The sequence below is a fragment of the Syngnathus floridae genome, chromosome 2, assembly GCF_059516105.1.
Source record: "Syngnathus floridae isolate MCC-2025c chromosome 2, RoL_Sflo_1.0, whole genome shotgun sequence".
Taxonomy (NCBI): Eukaryota; Metazoa; Chordata; class Actinopteri; order Syngnathiformes; family Syngnathidae; genus Syngnathus; species Syngnathus floridae.
This window is the reverse complement of record NC_142414.1, coordinates 3,277,696-3,300,984: the sequence shown is the minus strand read 5'-3', so window position 1 is coordinate 3,300,984 and position 23,289 is coordinate 3,277,696. Positions and strand designations below refer to the sequence as shown.

Here is a 23,289-nt window from a genome sequence, read left to right as displayed (position 1 = left end):
AAGTGCACGGATGGTTTGATAATATTATTGGCTTATATTATAGTTATTTGAAATATAGTTTATCTATCGTTATATGAGCCTGTGGAATATTTTGAAGTGCAAGCGCCCTCAGCCGCGCGCACCCATTGTTGACAAAGAACGATCGATGGATTTAATGAATTGGAGTGACACCGATGGTTCTATAAACCTGTTATTCATGTAATAGTTGTCCTTAATCACTCTATATGTTACGTCAGGCCCGTTCTCAGCTCTTTGTTTGTGTTTGTCACGTTAGCATACCTATCGTTTAGCCTGTTTTTGCTATTTAATGAATTGGAGTGACACCGATGGTTTTATAAACATGTTATTCATGTAATAGTTGTCCTTAATCACTCTATATGTTACGTCAGGCCTGTTCTCAGCTCTTTGTTTGTGTTTGTCACGTTAGCATACCTATTGTTCAGTCTGTTGTTGCTATTTAATGAATTGGAGTGACACCGATGGTTTTATAAACATGTTATTCATGTAATAGTTGTCCTTAATCACTCTATATGTTACGTCAGGCCCGTTCTCAGCTCTTTGTTTGTGTTTGTCACGTTAGCATACCTATCGTTTAGCCTGTTGTTGCTATCGTTTAGCCTGTTGTTGCTCGTTCATGACTGTTTTTGGTGTGGAATTTTGTCGAATAAATTGCCCCCAAAATGCGACTTATACTCCGGAGCGACTTATATATGTTTTTTTTCACTTTTTGGGGCATTTTATGGCTGGTGCGACTTATACTCCGGAGCGTGTGTGTGTGTGTATATATATATATATATATATATATATATATATATATATATATATATATATATATATATATATATATGTGTGTGTGTATATATATATATATATAAAAAAAAAAAAACTTTTCCTCACCCCCCGTGGGTGGTCTCTTTTTCCCTTCAAGCTCGGGTCCTCTACCAGAGGCCTGGGAGCTTGAGGGTTCTACGCAGTATCTTTGCTGTTCCTAGTACTGCACTTTTCTGGACTGAGATGTCAGATGTTTTTCCTGGGATCTGTTTCAGCCACTCCTCCAGTTTGGGGGTTACTGCCCCTAGTGCTCCAATGACCACAGGTACCACCGAAGTCTTAACTCTCCAGGTCTTCTCCAGCTCTTCTCTGAGCCCTTGATATTTCTCAAGTTTCTCATGTTCCTTTTTCCTAATGTTACCATCATTTGGGATGGCTATGTCAACCACAACGGCTTTCCTCTGCTCTTTGTCCACCACCACAATGTCCGGTTGGTTCGCCATTATGTGTATATATATATATATATATATATATATATATATATATATATATATATATATATATATATATATATATATATATATATATATATACACACACACACACACACACACACACACACACACACACCACATATTGGCCCGAATATAAGATGGTGTTTTTTGCATTGAAATAAGACTGAAAAAGTGGGGGTCGTCTTACATTCAGGGTCTATACATTATACACATTCACAACGCTAGACGCGCCAGATGTCTTTAAAGCGAATGCTGATCTTAACTCCTCAGGCCAAAGCGAACCCCAGTCACAAAGAAGAAAAATAAAAATAGCTGTTAGAAAGGTTCCTATGTTGATGTTAAAATGTTGGAAAGTTACGTCACCGCGCCTTAAGTCTCGCGTGAGTTACCTCAGTTTATCGCGATTGTTAGAACTTGTGCGCAGCGGTAAATTAAAGGTTGCTGGTATCGACTGAGTATGTTGCTGTGTGTGTCTTTGACACAAAGTGAGTGTATACATTTCATTGTTACTACTGTCTACTGTTGTGCCGTTTGTCTGATCGCGGTTTGTTTCGTGTGTGCGCCGTTTGATTGATAGCTTCGGCATGCTCCTTTAAGTTTGCCTCGCATCGGACAAGTAGCTGTTACGCAGCGGCACGGCGGCTAATGATCGCCAGCAAATGTATTTTGTTGTCTCGATGAGTTATGTTTGGTGTGTTGCCGAGAGTATTTCATTCATGGTTATTTAGTATAGCGGAACCGTTACGCGCAGTTAGTAATGTAATGTGTGCCGTCTACTAGTGTTGTGTGACGTCAGAAGTTGAGCGTTGATTTACGTGCTGTATTTCTGTCTGTTGCAGAACCACACACCACACACACACCACGCACACACACACACACACACACACACACACACACACACACACACCACACACCATTCACACGCCTCATACAATAATCACACACACAAGAATCATATTCACACACCCAAAGACTCACCCATTAGTGAGTGTCACGACTCGTCCTTGGTTGTTTTATATGCAGGTTGTCATGGTTTCTGTCCGCGTCTGTGTACTCGCCCCTCCCTTCCTGTGTCAACTCACAATCGTTACCTGTCTCGTATTTAAGTCCTGTCTGCGTGTCACTCCTCTGTCGGATCATTGTTGTTGTGGTAGTGTCGTCATGTCTTTTTGTTTCACGTCTTTGTCGGTCAGGCCTGTTGTTGGTTTTGTTAGTAAGTTATGTCAGTTTACCGAGTCTGTTAGTTTGTTTTCGTCAATAAACCCTTATCCAAGCTGCACTTGGTCGCCCTGCTCCATCCGTTTGGTGACAGTGAGTTTTTCTGTAAATCCTATAAACTTTATTCAACTTCTCAAATATCACTATGTTTGTCTGCTTTATTATATATTTAACTTAAAATGTTGATCTGAACAACCAATGATTTTTAAAGGAAAATCTTGAAACTGATCAGGGCCCAAACTCTTTCATATGACTGCATGTATGTATATGTGTGTGTGTGTGTGTACGCACGCACACACACACACATATATGTACATATATATATATATATATGTGTGTGTATGTGTATACTATATATATGTGTGTATATATATATACACATATATATATATATATATATATATATATATATATATATATATATATATATATATATATATATATATATATATATATATATATATATATATATATATATATACAAATCTCCCACCTTACTAGCACCAAAGCAACCCCAGACCATCACATTACCTCCTCCATGCTTAACAGATGGCGTCAGGCATTCTTCCAGCATCTTTTCATTTGTTCTGCGTCTCACAAACGTTCTTCTTTGTGATCCAAACCCCTCAAACTTGGATTCATCCGTCCACGTTTCTTAATCTTTTTCTTTTGTTGGCCAGTCTCAGGTATGGCTTTTTCTTTGCCACTCTGCCCTGAAGCCCAGAATCCCGCAGCCGCCTCTTCACTGTAGATGTTGACACTGGTGTTTTGCAGGTACTATTTAATGAAGATGCCAGTTATTAAATTAAATTAAATTTTAAATAAAGTTATTAAATTAATGCCTGACGCCATCTGTTAAGCATGGAGGAGGTAATGTGATGGTCTGGGGTTGCTTTGGTGCTGGTAAGGTGGGAGATTTGTACAGGGTAAAAGGGATTCTGAATAAGGAAGGTTATTACTCCATTTTGCAACGCCATGCCATACCCAGTGGACAGCGCTTGATTTGAGCCAATTTCATCCTACAACAGGACAACGACCCCAAACACACCTCCAAATTGTGCGAGAACTATTTAGAGCAGAAGCAGGCAGCTGGTATTCTATCGGTAATGGAGTGGCCAGCGCAGTCACCAGATCTGAACCCCATTGAGCTGTTGTGGGAGCAGCTTGACCGTATGGTACGCAAGAAGTGCCCATCCAACCAATCCAACTTGTGGGAGCTGCTTCTGGAAGGGTGGGGTGCAATTTCTCCAGATTACCTCAACAAATTAACACCTAGAATGCCAAAGGTCTGCAATGCCGTAATTGCTGCAAATGGAGGATTCTTTGACGAAAGCAAAGTTTGATGTAAAAAAAAATCTTATTTCAAATACAAATCATTATTTCTAACCTTGTCAATGTCTTGACTCTATTTTCTATTCATTGCACAACGTTTGGTGGTGAATAAGTGTGACTTTTCATGGAAAACACAAAATTGTTTGGGTGACCCCAAACTTTTGAACGGTAGTGTATATATATATAAAATGAAATGGAAAAAAATACAAACCTAAAATGACAATATATGAAATTACATAATACATTACATACATTCCATAATAAATTATGAATTGTTATATATACACTCACTTGGAGCTCTGGGAAGCAGGAACAGAGTCGAAGCGTTGGTAGCTTAGCATTGACCCGCTAAATTGCAGAGCTCCCACTTCCTGCTCCAACAGCACCTCTCGGCATGACTCCCTGGTGTTGTGACTGCGTGACCCGGCCAACTTCTTGTTTTTCCCCTACAAAAGGTACACATGATGTGTTGTGTGTTTATTCTGCTGTGTTTTCCAACCATTAGAGCCAAGGCACCCATGTTATATTTATTCAATCAAAATCTTATGGCAAACCATCAAAGGAAAAAACAAAAATTAATCAAGATAATCAATAGTTCAGTGTTAATAGTCACTGAAATAATAATTATCTTGATTAATTTACCTACTAGATAAAAAGCACACTCGAACCAAATAAAGCATAATTTGGAACCAGGAACAGACATGTCTGCACACATACCTTAGGCTTGCTGTTGTGTTTGGCTGGCACGGACAGAATCTGCTGAGGCTTTGCGGCAGCGGGACAGTCAAGTGGAACATTGATATTATCTCTGACCTTCAGCAGATTCACCACCATCTGAGGACTAGTCTCCCTGATGACAAACACATTTAACAGCTGGACTTTTTGTGTGTCTTGCAAAACATCAAACATCTTGGCGTCTTCATTACTATTATATTCATACTGCAGTAGAAGCGTCAAAATTACATCACTGTAGCAAATGTAATACTGATAAAGTATTTTCTGGACGACAAAATGTTTTCTTTCATAGTTAGGCCGGGGGGCGACTTATGTGTGAAATTATTAACACATCATATCATTTCATATGTTATCTTCAGACTAAACCGCATTAGGGAACTCTTGGCCAATGGAATAATTGGAACTGCAACCAACGATGAGTCTGACATAAGCCACGTAGAAGACGAAGTGCTGCATCTTCTACTTCTGGAGTTAGAGGAGTTGTTTATAAATGACACCGAGGATGAAGATCTTGTTGGATTTAATGAGTTGGCGTGGCACGGATAGTTCAATAAACTTATTAGCATGTTATTGATGCTATAGTTATTTGAATAACTCTTAAAGGACACATATGGAAAATTGACTTCTTTTACTTTTAAAATAATTTTCTTGTGTATCTGGACTATCCGGGACTGTTGAAAAGTGTAATATATCCCTCAAGGTGCTGCAGATATACTGTTATGATCGTTTTGGGGGGCTATTTATGTTTTTTATCTATTACATCTCACCCGGGGCGGCTCGGTGTGGCACTGATTAGCACGACCGCCTCACAGTTAGGAGCAGACCTGGGCAAATTACGGCCCGCGGGCAACATCCGGCCCTTTGAGCTTCCCTGTCCGGCCTACATGAGGCCAATCGTAAATTATATTTGATTACTACTTAATTACCCCTCCGTGAGTCGTCACCTTATCGTGGTGGAGGGGTTTGCGTGCCCCTATGATCCTAGGAGCCATGATGTCTGGGGCTTCATGCCCCTGGTAGGGTCTCCCATGGCAAACGGGTCCTAGGTGAGGGGCCAGACAAAGCACGGCTCACAAGCCCCTTATGATGAATAACATAAATGGATTGCGTTTTCCTTCGCCCGGACGCAGGTCACCGGGGCCCCCCTCTGGAGCCAGGCCCGGAGGTGGGGCTCGAAGGCGAGCGTCTGGTGGCCGGGCCTTCGCCCATGGGGAAACGTGGGTCCCCCTTCCCATGGGCTCACCACCTGTGGGAGGGGCCAAAGGTGTCGGGTGCAGTGTAAGCTGGGCGGCGGCTAAAGGCAGGGACCTTGGCGGTCTGATCCCTGGCTGCAGAAGCTGGCTCTTGGGACATGGAATGTCACCTCTCTGGCTGGAAAGGAGCCCGAGCTGGTGTGCGAGGCAGAAAAGTTCCGACTAGACATAGTCGGACTTGCCTCCACGCACAGTTTGGGTTCCGGTACAAGCCCTCTCGAGAGGGGCTGGACTCTCTTCCACTCTGGAGTTGCCCACGGTGAGAGGCGTCGAGCAGGTGTGGGTATACTTATTGCCCCCCCGGCTGGGCGCCTGCACATTGTGGTTCACCCCGGTGAACAAGAGGGTAGCCTCCCTCCGCCTTCGGGTGGGGGGACGGGTCCTGACTGTTGTTTATGTCTATGCACCAAACGGCAGCTCAGAGTACCCACCCTTCTTGGAGTCCCTGGAGGAAGTGCTGGAGAGCGCTCCTTCTGGGGACTCCATCGTTCTACGAGGTGACTTCAATGCTCACGTGGGCAATGACAGTGAGACCTGGAAGGGCGTGATTGGGAGGAACAGCCCCCTCGATCTGAACCCGAGCGGTGTTCTATTATTGGACTTCTGTGCTCGACACGGATTTTCAATAATGAACACCATGTTCAAACATAAGGGTGTCCATGTGTGCACTTGGCACAAGGACACCCTAGGCCGCAGTTCGATGATCGACTTTGTAGTCGTGTCATCGGATTTGCGGCCGCATGTTTTGGACACTCGGGTGAAGAGAGGGGCGGAGCTGTCAACTGATCAGCACCTGGTGGTGGGTTGGCTCCGATGGTGGGGGAAGATGCCGGTCCGACCTGGCAGACCCAAACCCTCTGTGAGGGTCTGCTGGGAACGTCTGGCAGAATCCCCTGTCAGGAAGAGCTTCAACTCACACCTCCGGCAGAGCTTCTCTCACGTCCCGGGGGAGTCGGGGGACATTGAGTCCGAGTGGACCATGTTCTGCGCCTCCAATGTTGAGGCGGCCAACCAGAGCTGTGGCCGTAAGGTCGTTGGTGCCTGTCGTGGCGGCAATCCCCGAACCCGCTGGTGGACACTGGCGGTAAGGGATGCCGTCAAGCTGAAGAAGGTGTCCTATCAGGCGGTTTTGGCCTGCGGGACTCTGGAGGCAGCTGACAGGTACCGGACGGCCAAGCGGAACGCGGCTTCGGCGGTTGCTGAGGCAAAAACCCGGGCGTGGGAGGAGTTTGGCGAGGCCGAGGAGAATGACTTCCGGACGGCTTCGAGGAAATTCTGGTCCACCATCCGGCGTCTCAGAAGAGGGAAGCAGTGCAACGTCAACTCTGTTTACAGTGGGGATGGCGTGCTGCTGACCTCGACTCGGGACGTCGTGAGTCGGTGGGGAGAATACTTCGAAGACCTCCTCAATTCCACCTACACGCCTTCCATTGTGGAAGCAGGGCCTGGGGACTCTGAGGCGGACTCTCCAATCCCTGGGGTCGAAGTCACTGAGGTAGTTAAAAAACTCCTCGGTGGCAAGGCCCCGGGGATGGATGAGATCTGCCCGGAGTTCTTAAGGACTCTGGATGTTGTGGGGCTGTCATGGCTGACACGCCTCTACAACATTGCATGGACATCTGGGACATTACCTCTGGATTGGCAGACTGGGGTGGTGGTTCCCCTCTTTAAAAAGGGTGTGTTCCAGTTACAGGGGAATCACACTCCTCAGCCTCCCTGGTAAGCTCTATGAAGGGGTGCTGGAGAGGAGGGTCCGTCGGGAGGTCGAACCTCAGATTCAGGAGGAACAGTGTGGCTTTCGTCCTGGCCGTGGAACAGTGGACCAGCTCTACACCCTCAGCAGGATCCTCGAGGGTGCATGGGAGTTCGCCCAACCAGTCCACATGTGTTTTGTGGACTTGGAGAAGGCGTTCGACCGTGTCCCTCGGGAGGTTCTGTGGAGGGTGCTTCGGGAGTACGGGGTGCCGAGCCAACTGATAAGGGCAGTTTGGTCCCTGTATCACCGATGCCAGAGTTTGGTCCACATTTCCGGCAGTAAGTCGAATTTGTTCCCAGTGAGGGTTGGACTCCGCCAAGGCTGCCCTTTGTCACCGAATCTGTTCATAATTTTTATGTACAGAATTTCTAGGCGCAGCCGAGGCGTTGAGGGGGTCCGGTTTGGGGACCTCAGCATTCCATCTCTGCTTTGTGCAGATGACATGGTGCTGTTGGCTTCTTCAGGCCGTGATCTCCAGCTCTCACTGGAGCGGTTTGCAGCCGAGTGTGAAGCGGTCAGGATGAGGGTCAGCACCTCCAAATCCGAGTCCATGGTCCTCGATCGGAAAAAGGGTGGAATGCCCTCTCCGGATCGGGGATGAGATCCTGCCCCAAGTGGAGGAGTTTAAGTATCTTGGGGTCTTGTTCACGAGTGAGGGGAGGATGGAGCGCGAGATCGACAGGCGGATCGGTGCAGCGTCTGCAGTTATGCGGACTCTGTACCGGTCCGTCGTGGTAAAGAGAGAGCTGAGCCAAAAGGCAAAGCTCTCGTTTTACCGGTCGATTTACGCTCCTACCCTCACCTATGGTCACGAGGTATGGGTCGTGACCGAAAGAACGAGATCCCGGATACAAGCAGCCGAAATGAGTTTTCTCCGCAGGATGTCCGGGCTCTCCCTTAGAGATAGGGTGAGAAGCTCGGTCATCCGGGAGAGACTCTGAGTAGAGTCGCTACTCCTCCACGTTGAGAGGAGCCTGATGAGGTGGCTCGGGCATCTCATCAGGATGCCTCCTGGACGCCTCCCTGGGGAGGTGTTCCGGGCATGTCCCACCGGTAGGAAACCCCGGGGACGACCCAGGACGCGCTGGAGAGACTATGTCTCTCAGCTGGCCTGGGAACGCCTTGGGATCTCCCGGGATGAGCTGGATGAAGTGGCTGGGGAGAGGGAAGTCTGGGAGTCCCTCCTGAAGCTGCTGCCCCCGCGACCCGACCCCGGATAAGCAGAAGAAGATGGATGGATGGATGGATGGATGGATGGATGGATGGATGGATGGATGGATGGATGGATGGATGGATGGATGGATGGATACTACTTAATTAAAAAAAAATAAAAAAATAGTGTCGTGCGTGCAATACAACTGTTTTGCTTTTATTTTGAAAGGCGTCACACTTCCGTGTAGCGTACGTGTATGTGAGCTGTGTGTGAAGGTGAACAGTGCGAAGTAATGCTGCCCGAGAAATGTGTGCTGACCCTCAGAAAAGAAAAGTTGACAAGGAGCGCCGTGTTTTCAACAAGACATGGACTGCCAAGTATTTCTTTACAGAAATGAAAGGTAAAGCCGTGTGCCTGATTTGTGGTACACAGGTCGCTGTGTTTAAAGAATATAATTTGAGTCGCCACCACACGACCAAGCATGAGAAAAAATACATCTGTCTGATAAACAGGGCGCATCAGAGGCTGATGCATTGCGAGCAAAACTGCAAGCCCAACAAGGACTTTTTATCAAACTCCACAACCAGAGATGCAGCGGCTTTGTCATTTGAGGAAAAGTTAAAGAAGTTAAGAATAAATTGTACTGATTAATGATTGTTTTATTATTTGACCTATACACCACAATTTCACATAGCTTAATATAAATATAAACTGAATAATTGTATTCTTCTAATTACCAGTACCAACTATTTAAAATAATTTAGTGCATTTTACAATGGAAGAAAATTGAGCAGGTTTAAGTTATTGTAGGTGTGGCCCTCTGACACAACTCAGGTTTTTCATGTGGCCCCTCTGACACAACTCAGGTTTTTTATGTGGCCCCTTGTAAAAATTAATTGCCCACCCCTGGTTAGGAGGGTGCGGATTCGATTCTACCTTCAGCCCTCCCTGTGTGGAGTTTGCATGTTCTCTGGGCCCGCGTGGGTTTACTCCGTGCACTCCGGTTTCCTCATGCTTGGTAGGCCGATTGAGGACTCCAAATTGTCCCTAGGTGTGAATGCGAGTGTGAATGGTTATTCGTCTCTGTGTGCCCTGCGATTGGCTGGCAACCAGTTCAGGGTGTCCCCCGCCTACTGCCTGATGACTGCTGGGATAGGCTCCAGCATGCCCGCGACCCCCGTGCGGTTCAGATAATGGATGAATGGATAGACATCACACCCGTTGGGGTGGGACAAACCTAACAAGGTAATGGAGTAATAAACATGGTGGATTCGCAAATCCGCCATGTTTAAGACAAATCCACCTTGTTTATTACTCGATGAGACTTTTGTAGTCCAAACAACTCAAGGATGCCGAAGTGGAGAGATCAAAATATTCCGTTGGATGCATCAATCCACTCAAATCATTGCTCAACATCAGAACCTCAAAGAAATGCCTGGTCAAGTTTCATTTTTCAAGCAGTGTTCCCACGTCTGTGGGCAAAGTCCTGCTAGTTAAGGAGTGTTTCAGAAATCTTTTGTCAGTATAGTGAAGGATTTGCAGAAAGATCTCATTTCATTGATAGTTCACTTCCTTCAATCTTTGGAAACGACGGACGCAATAAAGCTGTAAGATTGAGATGACACCAAAATAATAAACTGTATTTCACTTTAATAATATTGTGTCTACACTCGTTTTCATAGCATTAGCGTTGGCACCTTCATTTGCCACAGACACGTAAGTGCCTGCCTTGCATGTCAAGCACTCAGCTTCATAAGGATCACAACCCTGGCAAAAGCACGGGAATTTTTTTATTCAACCTCTCCGCGAACGTGCATTTTCATTTCGGCATTGCTTGTAAACACTTGGCCAGCCCACCCGACTTCGTAGCAAAGTGACTAGATTTAGACTAAAAGGGCGTGACTTATTTGTGAACGATACAGAAAATTCTGGAATTGAAAGAAATTGAACGGAGTGGCAATTCTATTGACAATGAACTGTGCATGTATTCTGTTTGAAGCAGTTCAACAAAATCCCGGACAATTTTTAAATTCCCCCTGGACATTTTTTTACGGCTCAAAAGTCAGAAAAAGAGGACGTCTGGTCACCCAAACTACAAATATGTTGACCGGAAAGGGAGGCGCACATCTTGCGGCCTGGGGTGTGTGAAGTAACTCATTTGCATTTAAAGAGACCGCACCAAAACGGCTTGCTCTGAGCCGCACCCCAGAACAAGTAGAAAAGAGGGACCTGTGATGGTATCAAAAACGAGGAATTCAGACAAAAGCACCATTGTTCCACTTTATATAGACCGCGACTAAATGAGTAACACATCAAACAGTAGAATTTATTACTTTTTGGGCTTTAATATGTTACGTCAGGCACATTTTCAGTTCCTTGTTTATGTGTTTATGTAACGTTAGCATACCGTACCTTCAGCCTGTTGTTGCCTATTCTATTTTTATTTGAAATTGCCTTTCAAGATGACATGTCTGTTCTTGGTGTTTGATTTTACCAAATAAACTTTCCCCAAAATGCGACATATACCGTATTTTTGGACTATAAGTCGCGTTTTTTTTTTCATAGTTTGGGTGGGGGCGCGAGTTACACTGAGGAGTGACTTATGTGTGAATTTTTTCACAAATTTTCGAAATTCAAAAAAAAAAAAGTGAAACCGCGATGAACGAACCACGATGTAGCAAGGGATGACTGTAATTTGAACTTCAAGTGACATCAGCGGCGCGGCGCGGCGGTTGTTTACATGAAGGACAAAGATTTGATCATGGGATGACGAAGATGACGAAGGGCCCCACATACGACCGACATCATTCGCGGCTTTGTTTGTAAGTGACACGGTCGATGAAGAATTTGAAGGATTTAATGATTTGGAGTAACACAGAGGTTTGAAAAACTATTATGGCTTTTATGCACGCCCGGTCCTACTCTACAGAGCTCTCTTTCACCTCCGTGGATGGAAGTTGGGGGCCGGCGCTTGGCCGGGTGGCTGTCCGGGGACGGTGGATGAGGCTCGGACACTGCTCCTACGCACGCCCGGTCCTACTCTACGTAGGTCCTAGCCACCTCCGTGGGTGGAAGTGCCACATCCGGGGATGGAAGTCCACACCAGTGCTTGGGGCCGTGTGGCGGTGAACTATTTATGTTATAGTTATTTGATATATTTTATTTTGTGGAGCAACTTGTATATGTTTTAATCATTACAGTTCAGTAGTTGTTGTCTCATCGAAGTCTTGTTTTGTTAAATAAAGAGCCGTTTACAGAACCCACATCTTTCCTGGTACTTTGTTAACGCTACAACATAGTTATATACTAGATCTGTGAAATAACGCGCGTGCGCCGCTGACGTCAGCCTCGTCGACAAAGGATGAGTAATTTGATTGATGGATTTAATGATTTGGAGTGACACAGATGGTTTGATAATATTATTGCTCATATAATAGTTATGTGATATATAATTTATATATCGTTATATGGGCCTGTGGAATATTTTGAAGTACAAGCGCGGTCAGTGGACGATCGATGGATTTAATGATTTGGAGTGACACAGATGGTTCGATAATATTATCGCTTATATAATAGTTATTTGATATATAATTTATATATCGTTATATGGGCCTGTGGAATATTTTGAAGTGCAGGCCCGTTCCCAGCTCTTCGTTTGTGTTTATGTCACGTTAGCATACCGTATCGTTTAGCCTGTTGTTAATCGTTCATGTCTGTTCTTGGTGTTGGAGTTTGTCGAATAAATTTCCCCCAAAATGCGACTTATACTCCGGAGCGACTTATATGTTTTTTTTCACGTTATTGTGCATTTTATGGCTAATGCGACGTATATTCCGGAGCGACTTTTAGTCCGAAAAATACGATATGTCTTTTTCTTCTTTATGATGCATTACCTGCATTATCTACGAAACCGCAGCAGCACAAACAAAAGTTTTAGCAGCACAAACCAGCACAAAGGAAGCACAAACGAACGGTACTATTTAGGGTTCATTTGGAGCAGATGGGGAGCTGGGTGAACTCTGGATGACTTATAAAATAATCTCTGATAAGTAAAAAACCGTTGCAGCACAAACAAATTTTTTTACGGCACAAAACCAGCACAAACGAAACAAACTATTTTCCTTAAATTCTGCATGGGGTGGGGGGCCAGCTTCACGCAGGTGCATTGCATTTTATGGCTGGTGCGACTCCGGAGCGATTTATAGTCCGGAAAGTATGGTACATCATATTTTTGCAAGTCGATTGTGACGGTACTAGAGCGTAAACGACTACATCACATTAATAATATTTGATCCAATTGTGTCACACTATAGTAAGAAGCAATAATAGGTACAATACAGCAAATATTGGTATTTGAGTCATTTAGGTTGATGCTGTAGCATATCAATAATTCTGTCATACATCACAACATTGATATCTAATCCGGTAGTATTCATACTGTATGTAGCATGAAAAATAATGATACAATGCAGTACATCACTACATCAACTATGACCGAGTTGTATTGATATTTTACTGTAAGACATTTTATTATACATTGCAATACTGATATTTAAAACAACTGTATGAACAGTACTGTTAATTAACAATGAAAAGCTGCAGCAGAGACTTGCTATTTGTTCCATTTACCGTATAGTACATCAATAATATTTGTGTATGCAATAATGAACATTAAAATCTATTGGTATTTCAGAGAGTTGTATTAATCCTGTACCATACTGTACAAGGCTCGAAAAAAGCAGTTTCACATCGCTGTTTGCGAAGTAATTTAGGTACATTGCCCCTAAAATGACATCATTACAACCCAAAACTGCAACCGGGCCAGCGCATTGTAGACATTAAATGTGCTCAGTATAGTGTCTACATTATACTGGAATAATGTATGCATTTGTTGTTTGTTTATATCTATCATTTATATCTAGCAGGCAAACGTATTTCCCTGCTATTAATCATCCATCCATTATTTGAACCAAAATAATATTGACTTTTCATGACTTCAAAGGATTTCAGGATTTTAAACATTGTTGGATGATGTGTTATTTCAAATATTCTAATGCATTTTGATTGCTTTAAACTTGGCATCGCACATTGCAATTATGATTCTGATCATCATTTTTAGGAATGGGGTGACACACAAATCCCATGAAACGAGATGTCTCATGAGATTGAGGCCATGAGAGCAAGACAAGAAATTATAGTTGGTCTACTGCTTACATTCACACAAAATGACGGTCGCACAAAAGCAAAAGAAACTCGAAAATAAACAATAAATGACAAATAACAATACATAACAAAATCTAATGCAAAAGATAAAAGTCATGGCACTATTTGACAACATTAGGAGGTACCGTATTTTTCGGACTAAAAGTCGCTCCGGAATATAGGTCGCATTTTGGGGGAAATTTATTCGACAAAATCCAACACCAAGAACAGACATAAACGAGCAACAACAGGCTAAACGATAGGCATGCTAACGTGACAAACACAAACGAAGAGCTGAGAACGGGCCTAACGTAACATTCAGAGTTATTCAAATAACTATTACATAAATAATATGTTTATAAAACCATCTGTGTCACTCCAATTCATTGAATCCATCGATCGTCCTTTATGTTAACAATGCCGGCCGGCCGCGCGCCGCTGACGGTGCTTGCACTTCAAAATACTCCACAAGCCCATATAACGATATATAAATTGTATATCAAATAACTATTATATAAGCAATAATATTATCAAACCATCTGTGTCACTCCAAATCATTAAATCCATTGATCAAATTCCTCGTCCTTTGTCAACAACGAGTGCGCCCTGACGTCAACCTCGTCGTTATTCCCCAGATCTAGTATATCGCTATATTGTAGCGTTAACAAAGTGCATAGAAAGATGTGGGTTTGGTAAACGGCTCTTTATTTAACAAAACAAGAGTTCAACGAGCCAACAACTACCGAACTGTAACGATAAAAACATATACATGTTGCTACACGAAATAAAATGTATCAAATAACTATAACTAATGGTTCACCATCACACAGCCCCAAGCACCGGCGTTGACTTCCAGGCGTGTGGCGGGATGGACTTCCATACCGGGAGGTGGCACTTCCAGCCACTGAGGTGGAAGAGAGCTCCATAGAATCGGACCGGGCGTGCGTAAAAGCCATGATAGTTTTTCAAACTTTCTGTGTCACTCCAAATCATTAAATCCTTCAAACTCTTCGTCCTCTGTGTCACTTACAAACAAAGCCGCTAATGATGGTACGTGGGGCCCTTCGTCATCTTCGTCATCCTGTGATCGAATCTTTGTCCTTTATGGAAACAACCGTCGGGCCGTGCCACGCCGCGGTGCTGACGTCATTTGAAATTCAAATTGCAGTAATAATTTGCTACATTTATCACTTTTTTTTTTAATTTCGAAAATTTATGAAAAAATTCACATATAAGTCGCTCCTCAGTATAAGTCGCCCCCCCACCCAAACTATGAAAAAAAACGCGACTTATAGTCCGAAAAATACAGTACTCTCCTACTCTTCCAAGAAGATGCTGTCCACAGAGCTGTTCCAGTGCACGACAATGTCCGCAATTAGTTGATGTGCGTTTGTGCCTTTAGACGTGACTCAAAAGTGCTGTTGCTGTTAAGTGTCGGTGAAAAAAAATAAACGATACGCCTGACACATATACAAGCAAACGTGATATATGGCCAACTTTAAGACCAGCCTAACCAGCGAGATAAATTGTGTGTGTCTCGAGCACTTATGTGTGGCTTAAAACTAGCTACTATTGTAATGCCACATCCATGTTGCGAGCGTTGTCTGTCACAACAGCGACTCTGTGATTTGGCTGAGGAAGTTGCAAATCAGTGACATCTGCTATATTCACCTGGTGTGGGTCTCATAAAGCCAAAAGAAAATAGATTTTGTGCTGTGCAAGGATGGGAAATCTTGTGGCGTTCTAATCCTGCAAAATCTTGTAGCATGAGATCTCGTCCCATCCTTAATAATTATTATTAGCATTAGTAGTGGTAGTACGAGTGGTCTAGGGTTTAGGATTACCAAATGTCATTTTAAACTTCCTAGCAACAGGGGTTCCCTAAAATGTTTTTTTTCCCAAGTGTTTACTCTCACCTCCTGATGAAAACATTGCTCATGCATCCCGTCAGGTTGCTTAAACTCTGATCGGGCATGCCCCCCAAGAAGGTGCGGCCCTCCAAGCTGGCCACCAAGCCACTTCTCCTGGTGTCGAGCCAGACAGTCTCCTTGGACTTCTCCAGCACATCATTCATGTAAACACGCACACTGAGGAGGACGTGAGTAGAGAATGCATAGAAGTTAGCGCACCTATAAGGCGAACTCCCTATATCTGGCATACAGCATATAGATACCCGTTGATTTTGTTGTAGATGGCCACGTAATGACTGTTGTTATCGTTGTATGTCTTCTGCGTCTTCACTTCGGTGTTGCCTGCTCTCACCACCACGTGACCTTCATGCAGAAACACCTGACAAATGCCATCCTGAACAAGGAGATGTGCCCACACAGAAGCACAGAGGCACACACGCGCACACACACACGGCCACACACACACACACACACACACACACACGGCCACACACACGGCCACACGCACGGACACACACACACACACACACACGCACACACACACACACACACACACACGTACACACGCGCACAGTTAAGAAAGGCCATAAAAACATGCACCAGCAAACAGGAAGTGCAAGTGGCTTCACCTTGTCGTGATGGAAAAACATGAGTCCGTCCTTGTGCTCAGTCCTAAAGCTGAAACTGGCATAGAAATTGCTCCTAAATGCAGGAACATTGCTCAGCTCCATGTCCAGGTAGCTCTGACCCGAGAAGTGAGCCTCACGAGCCACCTGCGCATAACATATATTTCTTTTCACTCATGTTGCAGCCACTTAGTTAGCCTCAGCATTTATGTAAGTCACACCTCCCTTCAAGGTCTGACTACTATGATCCTATAGTGTTAAACTAAACTTGCTTCTAAGCCCAGAAACATTGCTCAGCTGAAAGTCTAGGCAGCTCTGACCCGAGAAGTGAGCCTCACGAGCCACCTGCACATAACATATATTTTTTCTTCACAAATATTCTAATTTTTATGTTATTGTGCAGCTCCACTCAGTTAGCCTCAGCGTTTAAGTCACACCTTCCGTACAAGGTCTGACTACCATGATCCTATAGTGTTAAGCTGTATGGAATAACGATGCCACTAAATCTAATATTGATATTGTGGTGCATTGCATTGTCATCCGGGGGCTATGTCACATGAATTCTGAGTGTGGAGCTGGAAGCGCATATGTCACATGCTTGTATTATCGCTGTGGATGTGGGAATGACGGACTGGGTGATGGACGGTCCTAAAATACATACATATATCTCCAGTCAAGACTGTCCACAATCAAACGCGTATCCGGAGATACTATTCGCAAATCTCTACTTTAGCTGGAGTTTGCAGGAACCTTTATTTTTTTAATTACCAAAAAAATTCCGGGGACATGTGGATGACAGAGCATATGACAGAAAATTATCTCCCATTTGAAAATACCCTGGCTACGTGTAGACCAGGGACGTGCGGTCAGAGGAGGCCTCCCCTGCCATCATGAAAAGGGGACAAACAAATTCAATTGCTTTTATTATAAAGTCATTTTCCTTTTAATTTCAATAGTTTTGTATCATTTTGAACCAAAATCGCTGAATTTTTATAGTTATCTTAAAACCGAAGACGATTCGCTCGGAAGAGCCAACTTCCTGCCTAGCGTCCTCTGAAGATTGCGTAATCACATGGCTGCCTATGTTGACAGGCTATGCAGTTAGAAAGAACTGCTCTCTGTCTTTATGTCACTGTTTATGTGTTCAAACACTGTGGCTATATTAACAAATTTCCGTAGTTAAGCTGATGTATTGAATATCTAGTGTTTTTTGTCATGTCTGTAACGTCGTGTTTCTTAAGATGAACAAAACGGCTTTGAAAAGAGACCTTACGGAGGCTACGAAAAAAGGTTCTCCAGCCTTATGGCAGGGGGTGCTAGTGATCCCGGGATGCTTCATGCCCCTACCTGTAGAATAAGAGATTTCCAGTTAAAACTTACAGTGAGCAACTGAGGAGCAGTCGTCCATTTATTTCGTTTTACATTCATTTTTTTTTTCCGGTTTTTACATTTCGTTTTACAATGGAGGATTACATATCCAAACGATTTTCAACTATGGATTTTCAGTCGAAGCAGGAGGTCATCAGTAAAGGAAGAGCAACTCCGGAGTTAAAAGGTTTGATTCGGACAGCGGGACTTCAGAACGGAGTTGTATGCACGATCAAAAACAAGTTTCTGATTCCATGTGCTTTATTGAGTGTTTTTATGTGTGAAGACTGCTGATATGAGATTTTAATTAAAGTAGTTCAAATGAAATAATGAATAAGCCACATTAGAGCAGCGTTCTCCTACCTCTTTTGTGACACGGTTAGGTGCCGACCAAATTTTACCGTGGGGGGGGACCTCAGTGCCTCCCCAGTCATGAACCTCACCGCACGTCACTGGTGTAGACAAGGCTAAATTAACTACATCTGATGAAGGTTATTTAAAAGCTGAGCAACAGCAAAAGAACTGTGGACTGGATTATATTGCAAATTTATTGAAACCCAACTAATTTATGTGGAAAACGACTCATTTCCACATCTTGGCTTTATGGACGAGAAAAGAGCTAGCTTCTCTCATTCCAATTCGAACTGTTTAAAGTACAGTGATCCCTCACTACTTCGCGGTTCGTTTATCATGGCTTCACTGCACCACGGATTTTTTCCAGCCAAAAACAAAAGTTGTTATAATAAGAGTTCTAAAAACATATTTGCAGTGTTGTACTTTGTTATAAAAGTTGTTATAATAAAAGACTTCTAAAAACATATTTACAGTATTGTGCCTTGTTATAAAAAGTTGTTATAATAATAAGAGAGTACTAAAATCATATTTACAGTATGTATACTTTAGCTACAGCGACACACAAAGAAACCAAAATTTCGTTCCCCCCTATCCCACGGTGACGAGACATGGCCCAGTGACAGACAAACAAGTAAACAAGTATAACAACAGCGTGCTGAATAAATAATGAATAAATAACACAATAAATAAATAAGAGGAGAAAAAAAAAGGAGCAAGTGCGCGTACAGCAGACATTCCAGAAAATAGCGCAACAGTGCCGCACGCTACGCAGAAGGGGGTAGCGAGTTCAGGGTCCTAACAGCCTGGAGAAAGAAGCTGTTGGCGAGTCTGGTGGTGCGGGAGTGCAGGCTCCTGTACCTCTTCCCAGAGGGCAGAAGGTCAAACAAAGAGTGAGCCGGGTGACTCACATCTCTCGCAATCGAGGTTGCCTTGCGGGCGAGATGGGAGGCGTAAATGTCCTTCTGATGTGCACCCCCAGGAACTTGGTGCAGCTCACCCTCTCCACCACAGCACCATCGATGATCAGCGGCAGGTGTTTTGTGTGACCCTTCCGGAAGTCAACAACGACTCCCTTGGTCTTGTTGACGTTCAGCAGGAGGTTTTTGTCCCTGCACCACGTGGTCAGAAGGTCAACTTCCGACCTGTACCGAGTCTCGTCGCCCTTTGTGATGAGACCCACCAGAGTCGTGTCGTCAGCAAACTTCACTATGCGGCTGTCGCTGTAGGTCGCAGTGCAATCATGCGTCAGCAGGGTGAAGAGCAATGGACTGAGCACGCAGCCCTGGGGGGCCCCCGTGCTCAGCGTGATGCTGGCGGAGATTTTGTCGCCAACACGCACCACCTGAGGCCTCTGACAGAGGAAGTCCAGTAGCCAGTTGCAGAGGGAGGTACTGAGGCCCAGCTCGTCGAGTTTGCAGATGAGTCACTGCGGCACAATGGTGTTGAAGGCAGAGCTGAAGTCCACAAACAGCAACCTCACATATGAGTCCTTTCTCTCCAGGTGGGTGAGGGCCGAGTGGAGGGCAGAGCAGATGGCATCCTCAGAGGACCGCTTGGCACGGTATGCGAACTGGAAAGGGTCAATGGTGGGGGGGAGAACGGATTTGATGTGCTCCATGACAAGCCGCTCAAAGTACTTCATGATGATGGGCGTCAGTGCCACGGGGCGGTAGTCATTAAAGCAGGACGGTGCAGGTTTCTTCGGCACAGGAACGATGGTGGCAGCCTTGAAACACGAGGGGTCGATGGCCTGCTGCAGGGAAACGTTAAAGATGTCCGTGAAGACACCCGACAGCTCCCCAGCGCAGTCCTTCAGCGCTCGACCCGGGATGTTGTCAGGGCCCGCCGCCTTACGGGTGTCAATAGCGGCAAGCGCCCTCCTCACACCGTCGGCAGAGAGGCGCAGGGGCTGCTCGTGTGGGGGGGGGGAGTGTTCTTCAGCGGGCAAGTGCTGTTCTGGGCGTCGAAGCGAGCAAAGAAGCGGTTCAGACCGTTCAGCAGACGGACGTCACCCTCACAGCTCCTCGGCGCGGGCTTGTAGTTCGTGATGGTCTGAATGCCCCGCCAAAGGCTACGTGCGTCCTTGCTGTCCTTGAAGTGGGTGGAGACCTTGCACGAGAACGCCTTCTTCGTTTCTTTGATGCCTCGGGACAGGTCGGCCCTCGCTGTCCTCAAGCCAGCCTCATCCCCCGCTCTGAAAGCCTTGTCCCTGGCCCTCAGCAGTCTGAGGACAGCCCCTGTCAGCCACGGCTTCCAGTTCGCGCGAGTGACAACGGATTTCGAGCAAGTCACGTCATCGATGCACTTCGTGATATAAGAGGTAACAGAGTCAGTATACTCCTCTATGTCCGTCCGATCGTTGTAGGTGGCTGCCTGCTTAAACACTTCCCAGTCAGTGGTGTCGAAGCAGTCACGAAGTGCATCGGAGGCACCCTCATGCCACACCCGATCCCGCCTCCGAACCGGCCTGGATGCCTTCACCAATTGTCTGTATGCCGGCAAAAGCAAAACGGTGAGATGGTCAGAAAGCCCAAGATGGGGGAGGGGGGTGGCTTTGAAAGCTCCCTTTTGCGCAGAGTAGACTAGGTCCAGGAAGCTGTCTGCTGTTCACTGACAGCCTGGTACAGTTCACCAAGCGCCACGATCCTGTTGCCTTCGATGTTGGAAGGCGGGATGTATACCGCGACTAGCAGAATCGCGGTAAATTCCCTCGGCAGGTAAAAAGGACGGCACTTGATGATCACAAACTCCGCGAGTGGCGAGCAGTGCTTACATACCACCACAGAGTCCCGGCACCATTCTTCTCTGATGTAGACGCATATTCCACCTCCTCGCGACTTTCCCCCTCGTACAATGGCACGGTCCGCCCGATAGCACGCTAGCCGCTCCAGATGCACGGCAGAGTCCGGAATGTTGTCAGTCAACCAGGTCTCGGTGAACACGAGCACACAGCAGTTCCGCACCGTCCGGTTCGTAGACCTCAGCAGGCGAATGTAATCCATTTTGTTGTCCAGCAATCGAACATTCGCCAGAAGAATGGAGGGCACCGCCGTGCGCGCTGGGTTGGCCGCCAGCCTGGCCCGGACGCCTCCGCGCTTGCCCCTCTTCTGCCTCCTCGCACACCGTTTCCGACGGCTCCCAACAGGGGGAGGAATAGCGGGCGAGGTCGGCGACGTTTCAGGACGTAGCAGTCCGAGCGCCTTTAATGTCGCCGCTTCAAAGTCCAGAACGCCACAAAACCCACTTCTGCCGATGTCGAGCAAAACCTGCCTGCTGTACTTGCAGCACGATAAAGCACGACGAGACGAACACATAAGACTGTCGGACGAACACTCATTAGACGAACAAATCACCATACTGACGGGACAGAGAGTGGCCGCCATCTTGAATCAGATGAACACTTAGAAAACACATCAGATTTCAATGGTGAAATTGTTTTGGGGACGTCTATACTGATATGGACAGGAACAAAAGGATGACACATCTTTTGATGGAAATAAAAGTTTTCAGCCTAAAGAGGGCTCAGTATATAGACACCCCAAAAATCAAAGTGAAAAATTAATGTGGCAGGCTCGTCCATTTTGCCTAAATTCAATTTCTGCAACTCAAAATTCTTTTCAATATCTTGTGTGGCCCCCACGTGCTTGTCTGCATGCTTGACAACACCGCGGCATGCACCTAAGGAGACGACGGAGGGTGTCTTGTGGGATGTCCTCCCAGATCTGTCTAAGGGCATCAGTGAGGTCCTGTAAAGTCTGAGGAGCAACCTGGCGGCGTCTGATGGACCGAAACATTATGTCCCAGAGGTGTTCTATCGGGTTTAGAGCAGGTGATTGTGAGGGCCATTCAATTATGTCAATTCCTTCATCCTCCAGATACTGTCTGCATACTCTTGCCACATGAGGCCGGGCACTGTCATGGATCAGGAGGAACCCAGGACCTACTGCACCAGCGTAGGGTCTGACCATGGGTGCAAGGATTTCATCCCAATACCTAATGGCAGACAGACTGCCATTCTCTAGCCTGTAGAGGTCTGTTCGTCCCTCCATGGAAATGCCTCCCAGGCCACCACTGACCCACCACCGAACCGGTCATGCTGAATGATGTTGCAGGCAGCATAGCGCTCTCCTTGCCTTCTCCAGACCCTTTCACGTCTATCACAGGTGCTCAAGGTAAACCTGCTCTAAAATGTGAAAAGCACAGGGCGCCAGTGGCGGACTTGCCAATTATGGTGTTCTATGGTAAATGCCAATCGAGCTCCACGGTGCTGAGCAGTGAGCACAGGGTACACTACAGGACGTCGTGCACTGAGGCCACCCTCATCAAGTCTGTTTCTGACTGTTTGGACAGAGACATTCACACCAGTAGTAGAGCTGGTGTAGGAATGACCTCCCTTCAATGCTCAACCTGTTCCTCCTTGCACAAAGCAGAAGATATCGGTCCTGCTGATGGGATGAGGACCGTCTACGGCCCTGTCCAGCTCTCCTAGAGTGCCTGTCTCCTGGAATCTCCTCCATGCTCTGGAAATTGTACTGGGAGACACATCAAATCTTCTTGCAACAGCATGCATGGATGCGCCATCCTGGAGGAGTTGGACAATCTGCGCAACTTCAGGAGGGTTAAGAAATCGCCTCATTCTCCCAGTCGTGATAATGACTCTAGCTAAAGCCAACACTTGTGGAAAAACAGTTACAAAAGATCCAGAGGGAGGAACTTGAAATGGCCTCCACCTGCAAAACCAGTCCTGTTTTGGGGACTATCTCATTGTTGCCCCTCTCGTGCACCGGTTGTTAATTCCATCAACACCAAGGCAGCTGAAACTGATTAACAACCCCCTCTGCCACGTACCTGACCAAAACATCAGAAAAGTGTAATTGAATTCATGCCATATCCTGATAAAAAACTGTTCCTTTAATTTCTTTGAGCAGTGTATTTTCTCACGCAGTTGTGGAAAAAGTGGTGAACCTCGCCCCATCCTTGCTTGTGAATGACAGAGCACGTTTGGGGAGGCTGCTTTTATACCCAATCATGGTACCAACCTGTTCCCAATTAGCCTGATTACATGTGGGATGTTCCAAACAGGTGTTTGATGAGCT

The 23,289-nt window shown here is 45.6% G+C and overlaps 2 protein-coding genes across 8 annotated transcripts in view; both read right to left on the bottom strand.

Annotated features, from left to right (window-relative positions):
* lama5 (laminin, alpha 5) overlaps positions 1-23,289 on the bottom strand; it is a 347,871-nt gene that overhangs the window by 6,863 nt on the left and 317,719 nt on the right. For 5 of the 7 annotated variants that reach the window (XM_088398835.1, XM_088398849.1, XM_088398868.1 and 2 more), the window contains 5 exons: positions 16,475-16,618; positions 16,109-16,239; positions 15,852-16,022; positions 4,554-4,686; positions 4,128-4,282 (listed from right to left, as the gene is read on the bottom strand). In XM_088398835.1, the coding sequence (XP_088254961.1) occupies positions 4,128-4,282; positions 4,554-4,686; positions 15,852-16,022; positions 16,109-16,239; positions 16,475-16,618 (734 nt within the window). Of the gene's footprint in view, positions 1-4,127; positions 4,283-4,553; positions 4,687-15,851; positions 16,023-16,108; positions 16,240-16,474; positions 16,619-16,642; positions 16,817-17,744; positions 17,819-23,289 lie in introns of those variants that run through there. The other 2 variants (XR_015863095.1, XM_088398876.1) reach the window with 2 other exon arrangements.
* LOC148401301 (uncharacterized) overlaps positions 1-23,289 on the bottom strand; it is a 146,555-nt gene that overhangs the window by 40,608 nt on the left and 82,658 nt on the right. The gene's annotated exons all lie outside the window — the stretch shown is intronic.